The sequence below is a fragment of the Impatiens glandulifera genome, chromosome 1, assembly GCF_907164915.1.
Source record: "Impatiens glandulifera chromosome 1, dImpGla2.1, whole genome shotgun sequence".
Taxonomy (NCBI): domain Eukaryota; kingdom Viridiplantae; phylum Streptophyta; class Magnoliopsida; order Ericales; family Balsaminaceae; genus Impatiens; species Impatiens glandulifera.
In genome coordinates, this window is record NC_061862.1 from 30,387,779 (window position 1) to 30,395,698 (window position 7,920).

General features: G+C 36.5%; 1 protein-coding gene across 1 annotated transcript; it reads left to right on the forward strand.

Annotated features, from left to right (window-relative positions):
- The first annotated feature begins 599 nt into the window (after window positions 1–599).
- Window positions 600–1,349, forward strand: LOC124923269 (two-component response regulator ARR8-like). Its single transcript, XM_047463555.1, has 4 exons — window positions 600–698; window positions 790–867; window positions 951–1,021; window positions 1,100–1,349. Exons 2-4 carry the CDS (start codon window positions 805–807, stop codon window positions 1,347–1,349), a joined length of 384 nt encoding a protein of 127 aa, XP_047319511.1. The 5' UTR covers window positions 600–698; window positions 790–804.
- Window positions 1,350–7,920: the final 6,571 nt, after the last annotated feature.

The window sequence follows — 7,920 nt, forward strand, 5'->3', positions numbered from 1 at the left end:
TAAGTGTATGCACTATACACACATTGTTTAATTACGAGTCCTAAATCATGCATCAAAAGGTAAGTTCGACCCTACTTATTCGTTTAGGTTTGTAACAATCCGTTTCTAGGACATGTGTTTAAGTTATGTCATGTTGCACGAAAAAGATTGAGATAAATATGAATATACATGTGAATGTAGAATAAACTCCAAAATGTAACTGAAGAATATCAATTCGATCCGAAGTTAATTTTTAAATAATCGTTTTTTGTTTTTTGTAAGTACGAAGAAATCAAAATTTTAATTTTTTGAAAAACTTTAAATATAAGTTATATGTACAAAAAAATTTAAGCAAATAAAGAAAAAAAAATGGCCTTAATAAGAACATTCTCTTGTATTTTTGTTGTAAGAATTATTTAAAAATATAGTAGGAAGTTGCCTAGTATTTCTTCACCCCCTTGAAATATAGATAGAAGATTGATTGAGATGCCCCTCAAGACTTCTTCTTATCAAGGTTAGTACGTAGAGAAATAGATACATTTTCATTGATGGACTCTTTCTCTTTCGTTTACAATTTCCCTTATCATGGTTCTTCTTCTTCATTCCTTTTAGTACTTACCACTGTGGATTCCGGCACCAAGGCTTTAAAATTTCTGGGTTGGCATGAAGAGGGCCTAATCGATCCAAATCACCAATCTGTTCCTCGAAACATTCATCAGGTAATTCATCTCTCTGTTTGGATTTCTCATATTGGACAATATCCATGGATTGCTCATGTGGGTTGTTCAAATTTTGTGTGTTTTTTAGCAGGAAGTTGAGGTGAATATGATAATCACGGATTACGGTATGCCTGGAATGACCGGATATGATTTGCTCAAGGAAATTAAGGTACACACATACACGTACATCATTTGGCCATGATTTCCCTAGTTTTTGTTGTAAATATTGCTGAATCTCTATGTTTTGTGCAGGAATCTTCTTTTCTCAAAGACATACCAGTTGTGATCATGTCATCTGAGAATGTTCCTTCAAGAATAAGCAGGTGAGAAACAATTCAAGAATTTAATTCAACAAAAATATGTTTTAGTTGAAAACTGCATCATTGTTGGATTGTAAACAGATGCTTAGAGGAAGGAGCTGAAGAATTCTTTCTAAAACCTGTGAAAAAATCAGATATGAACAAGTTGTCTCACATGATGAGAACCAAACATCATCATAATAATAATAACATTGAGAAAGAAGTAGAAGGAAAAAATCAAGATGAGGAATTAGTAGTAGGAGGAGAAACAGAGAAATCAGATATCCAAACGCAACAGCTTCATCAATGCAAAAAACAGCAACAAAAGGAAAGTCATGGAAGAATGTCTTAAAACTAGTACCAGTATAAAGTATAGAGTAATGATAGGAAGCAAAAAATTTCAAAATTTTGCCATGAATGTACTGCAAAGTGATGTGGAGAGGTATTAAGCTTGATGACTCAACATAATTTTAAATGTTTATTTATCTCTCATTTTCATTAATAATTTTTCTCTTTTCTTTTTATTAATAATTATTTTTTATCTCTTCAATGTTTATTAATAATTTATTTATATTATTAATTTGTAAATATATGTTTATATAATTTATTATCTAATTCATTTATTTTTAAAAAATTAAAATAATAATAAGGACAATAATAAATTAAATAAATAAATAACAAAATATATATTTTTAAATATATATTATATTTAATAAATATATATTTAAAAAAATAATAAAATAAATATAAAAATTCTTAATTTTTTAAATTATATATATATATATATATATTAATAATTTATTTATTTATTTTTAAAATGAGTTATAACAGGGTAAATAAGAATTTGTCAATATCTAACTCAAATCATACATACTAATATTCAAAGTAAATAAAAAAAATACTTTAGGATAAGAGTTAACTCAATATGATATAATAAAAAGAGATAATATATAACATGGATTTATAATACATTTTATTAAAAAATAAAATATGAAAAAAAATGAAAAAGAGAAGGGAGAAATAATTAATTAAAAATATTTTGTTTTTAATTTTCTAAAATATATATTTATCAAATATAATATATATTTGAAAATATATATTTTTTTTATTTAATTTATTATTATCCCTAATAATATTTAAAATAAATTATTAATATAAATTAAAGAGATAAAAAAAACAAATAATTAATGAAAATAAGAGAGAAAAATTATTAATAAAGATAAAAGAGAAAAATTATTAATGAAAGGATTAATGAAGAGAGAAAGAAATTATTAAAGAATAGGAGAGAGATAAATAAACATTTGAAATTATACTTACTCATCATGCACTATACATTTGCTACAAAACTTTCGCTCCCCTATCATTACTCAAAATATATATTCAAATAAGTAATCCAATATAAAATTATGTCTCAAAATATATTAACTAAAATTAAAAGAATGAATTGTCTAACTTAAAATGATTTTAACAAGTCAATAAAAAAAATAAGAATGTTTTTTATATTCATTTGTGGAATAGTGATTTTTTTATTTTTTTATGAGGAATGATTATGCACGACAAATATTGAGTATTGAATAATCCTATCTAGACCCGAGCTCGCCTCAAAATATTTGATTTAATATTATTAACACGATATTGGTACGAAACGACACTAAATATACAATATTATCTCATTCAGGTATTGTGTTAACATGACACAAGCACGAGACGACACGATCATAACACGATTATGAGTTTATAAGATCGTAACACGGTCATGAGTCGACACGGACACAACATGAGTATAGACAAGACACGAGTATAAACACGACACGAGTATAGACACGACACGAGTACAAGCATACACACAAAACATTGGATAATTTGTTATTAGTACCTTTAAGAAACATGAATAAGTATATAAATATATTTGGTTGTTATTAGTTTTATTCGTGCTAAAAATTAACTCAATTAGATCTGTTAGGATCTAGATCGCCGATGGGGGACCGGGGTTCGGCTAACACTACAACACTCAACGGTTGGCGTTTAATCCGGTTAGAGATTAACACCGGTTTCAATACTACACAAGCTGTCACAAACCCTTGAACCGAGTTCAAGTGCGGAAGTGGTTTATTTCAGACTGAAGCAACACACACACAGGATAATAGAGGTAGAGTTTGGAGAAAGTCGGTTTGAGGTTTAGTGAGTCGGTTAGAATGATGTAAGTCGGTTATGACAGTGCGAGTCGATTAGAAAGCGGAACCGACAGAAAGTAAAGAACAAGACACATGTTTTTATGGATGTTCGAAGATAAAACTCCTACGTCACCCCTTCTTCTCAAACCGCGAGAAGGATATTCACTAAGGAATACTCAACCACACTACACAATCGAGACTTATTTACTGCTCGATAAACAATCTTACATTTCTCACGGAAATTGTAATCACACTTCAAATGCACACTTAAACTTTGAATCTTGTAGAGAGATTAACACAACTTGTAACTTGTAACTTTTTGGTTGTTGGCACTCTGAATTGTTGTAACTGTATTTACTCCTCTTCATCTCCTTCTTTTATAGGTGAAATGTGCCAACGGTCACATTTCTTCAACGCATACCTTCAGGGTAATCCTTGAATCTGATTGGTTGAGCAGAGGTTCAGCATTGCATTAATTGCGGTTTAAGCTTCCAAGGCATGAAGCAGACCGGCTTCATTTGTCTTTGACTTAATATGGCAACTGCCGGTTGTCCAGTTGCCTGCATCTGGAAAGCTGCACCTTTGACTTGTACCAAAATGGTAACTGTTTCTTCAGGCAATCTTCTGCAGCCTTTAGAGTATCATCAGACTTGTATGGATATGGCAATTGTCATAGTCTGATCCTTTGATATCATCTTTCGCAGATACTCAAAGTGTTCGTTTGCACCAATTTGTAGATTGTACTTTATTTGATATCTTTGACTTCTTTCTTTAAGTAGTCTCCTCGTCGGTTTTAGGTTGAATACTTCATTTCGGTTTAGGATGTCTACCGGTTGTTCATAACTTCAGGTTAACCGGATAACTTCCGGTTTTGGATACATCGTTTGCTTCTTTTCTAACCGGTTTGATTGCTTGACCGGTTAGATTCTTGACCGTTCATGCACAGGAAATTTGTTTTTTTGTTAAGTTCTTATTTTAACCGGTCTAATTTATATATCAATTTCTCCATTTTTTATTATTTTATTTAAAATATTCAAAATCATGTAAGAAGTAAGAAGTAGGCCGGTTGTTTTAAAATTTTGTTTGTTTTGGAAGGATTTTTGAAAAAGATTTAGAAAATTTTTTAGAATTTTTTTTTTTTGAAGAATTTGAGAAAATTTTTTATCTTATCAATTTCTCTCTTTTTGATTATTTTATTTAAAATATTCAAAATCATGTAAAGGGTAAAATGTAGGCCGGTTTCCAAAAATACTTTATATATATAAATAGGAAATATTATAAAGTTGACATTAAGAATAGATAATTGAAAGTCTATTCCCTATTCTTGTCGTCTTTAGGCATATATTTCCGGAGATAGTGAGCCATCATCCCCTTTCTCGAATTGCACGGATCACTGCCAAGTCCGGAGGAGGATGCTTGACTACTTGAGGTGCCGGTGATTGGTGAAGTCTGTGCTGGTGGAGGACCGATCTGAGTCGGAACACATTAGCGCACTGCACTCTCTTCCTCAGCGGTATAGCCTCGTCCTCAACTTCATCAACTTCTGGTGAATCCGGGTTGATTGGAGGAGCATCGGTCGGTTCAGTAATGTCATCCAACAACTGTTGAGCCCGTTTAGCCGCTGTCTTCTTGGTGACATTTCTCTTTTTGGTGACCGGTCCGGTTGAGGGAGCATCCAGATTATAGAGTTTATTTCTTTCGGCTATTTCTTCTTCTATCATCCTTTGTTGGATTAGCCGAGCCGCGTCCTCATTCGCTTATACTGCTTGTTCCGGTCCGGCATTTTCTACCACCTGAACGTGTCGAGCCAGGTTCGCATTCGCATGTTCCCTTTCCTTCAGTATCCGCATGTTCTCGTTCTCAGGTTCTTGGAGTTTTTGGGCCGCGATCTCATTCGCTTTCTCAAGTGTCTCGTCGGCCGTTAACTTGGCCACAACCATTTCCGCCAGCTGTTCGGAGACCGCATGTAGTGAGGCTTCGGTCAGGGCATGCTTTTCTTCCAGCGCTGCCATTCTTTGAAGTATTGAACCGGTCTGGATACCGGATTGAAAATGGCCCTCTTCAAGAGATGCCAACATTTGCTCCGTTGACGTGAGTTGTTGAGCGGTATGAGTGTGACCCTCTTTAAGAGACACTAACCTTTGATTGTGACCCTCTTCAAGAGTTGCTAATCTTTGATCCGTCGAACCGAGCCGCTGGTCGGTTTGAACAAGACCGTCCTCAAGAGTTGTAGTTTTGTGTGTCGTTGAACTGATCAGTTGGTCGGTTAGGGCGTGATTCTCTTCAATGGCTGTAAGCCGTTGGATTGTAGAGTTGAGCATCTCACCGGTAGACTTAACCAACCGGTGTGATGTTTTCGCCCTTTCTTTCACTTTAGTCTGCCATGGAATGATGGCATCTTGGAAAAATTCCTCGATGTATGCCTTGACTTGGTCCTCGGTTATTGTAGGCGCCGACGATTTATCTCTTTGTGGGGACCCGGGCTGACCGGGGAGCGGATTACCCGTTTCAGTTTCAATTATGTTGACCATGGAATCTGGTGGAGGGGCATTCTCGGCCTCTTCTGGATTAGAACCGGCATTGGATTTGGATCCTTTAGATTCTTCATCATCGTCAAGATGAGATCTTGAAAAATGCGAAACTTCTTAATGACCGGCTTCTGATTCCAACCGCGTCATCTCATCGGTCAGCTCTTGTTCCTTAGTCTTTAGCATCTCCAGCACTATCACATCGATTTGGTTTTTGTCATCTGGAGAGACGTTCTGTTCATGAATGTGAAGGATGTGGTCGATGAGTTCTTTTAACCGGGTGTGCATTTCAGCCATCCTTCCTCTTCTAAGAGCAGTGACAACGCTCTTTGTCTTCGTCAATTCGAACACCGTCCTCTCCATTTCTACCAGTTTTTCCCATTTCTGATGAGCGGGACACTCTGGTAACATGTCGGCAAAATTGACTTCCTCTCGTAAAAGAGCCCACTGATAGAAGTCATTGCTCACAGCATGTGCCTTCTTGAAGAGCTGCTCTATTATTTTGGAGACAAGGTCCTCTCCTAGTTTTTGGATGTCGTCTATGGTTTCGGATACCTCCGGTTGACTGACTGGACCGGATTCATCATCAAAATTTGTGGCCGGATTTTCCTCATCGACGACCTTTCCTTTTCCTTTGTTTAACCGATTCTGCTCGGTGTCGTTGGTGTTGGTACGGCTAGAGCTAGCTGCGGAGTCCTCCGGATTTGGAATGTCGGCTTGAATATTTGCCGACCCGGATGTATGAGGAACCGCTTTGCTTCCGGATTGTTCTACCTCTGGAGTCTTCTTTTCCTAGACTGCAATTTCCTAGATCGAGTGGATGGTTGTTTAGCGGTTGAGGCCTTCGCTCTTCTCGGTCGAACTGTAGTTCTCAAAAAATGGGTAGATTTTATTATCTTGCTGTGAGGTATAAGGACACCTGGGCCGGTTTCGATATTAGAATGGTGCATCAGCTTGCCGAGCTGAACGACATATCCTTGAGAACGTTTTGAAGTCAAATCTACCATCTCACGGAGGTTGGAGAAAACGACCTTGACCCAGTTGATTTGAAGACCTCTAACTATACTGACCAACATCTCAATCTTCGAATTTGTTAGGCTGTCGAAGTTGCCTCCTCTTCCTTGGACCGACTTTGAAATAATTTCACAAAGTGGTCTGTATTCCGGTTTCAGGTCTGTTTTCTTACCGGATACCACTAACGGTTGGTCAGAATCCGATACAGCACAACAAGCCGCAAAGAGTTCGTCGGCGTCCATGTCCTCGGTGAAGTCACAACCTTCTGTTGGTAGGTGGAGAGCTTCAGCAATTGATTCCTTTGTAACCTGAAACGGTTTTCCATCGACCGTTGCGGATATGGTTTCCTCATGGAGTACGACGGTTTGAAGAACTCCGTGACCGCGTCTTGATACATGACGAATGATCCACTTAGGAAATGCTCCAGACCCGAAGTAGTTATAAGTTCCCTCACTCGTTTAGCCTCCGTCGAACAGTTGGTTCGAACATCTTCGAAGTCTACTTGGAAATGTGGGTGAAAAGTGCAGAATCACGACCCATTTCGATTAGAAAGATTGGGAGTTGGAAAGATTGAAAGTTTGAAAGATTAAGTGATTGCTAGAGAGAGAAAGTAGATTCGCGGAAGAGGATAATAAGAAGACGAATGAGGTTATTTATAGGCAGCGTCCTGGAATGTTAACCGACGCGAACTGTCACATCAAAAAAAGGCGCCAAGGTTTCCCTCCAAAACGGGTTGGCAGTAAACTCTTGGGCGACAATCTTTTTGGCGGGAGGCATTTTGGCGGGAAGTGATTAAAGCGGTAAACCTTTTTGGCGGTAATTAATGAAGCGGTAAACAATTTAACTAGTGGAGAATTTAAACCGATATTTGAAATAGACATGATGATGATAGAGCCGATATGAAGATCGGTTTGAAATACACATACAAGGTTAAAATAAAAAAAATAAAAAATTAACCGACTTAGAATCTAAAACATCCTAGAGATTTTGTCTTCCACCGCTTCCTTGGTGAGGACATTTGAAGCATTCACCAGTGTACCCGGTCCAAGGTTTGGAACGAAGGCTCGAACGATCCGGCTCAAATGAGGAGCATAGCCGAACCGTTTCTTCGTCTCAACCATAGTCTTCAGGTTATCAAAAATGATCGATGCCCAATTGATGGAAGTTGGGCTGATCATATAGGTCATCATGTCAAAGACTTTTCTGG

Excerpts from the sequence above, each read along its gene's own strand:
- LOC124923269 (XM_047463555.1), top strand. The coding sequence starts at position 805 with ATGATAATCACGGATTACGGTATGCCTGGAATGACCGGATATGATTTG. Across the intron at positions 868-950 it reads ATTTGCTCAAGGAAATTAAG|GAATCTTCTTTTCTCAAAGA; the intron begins GTACACACATAC and ends TGTTTTGTGCAG. Across the intron at positions 1,022-1,099 it reads GTTCCTTCAAGAATAAGCAG|ATGCTTAGAGGAAGGAGCTG; the intron begins GTGAGAAACAAT and ends GATTGTAAACAG.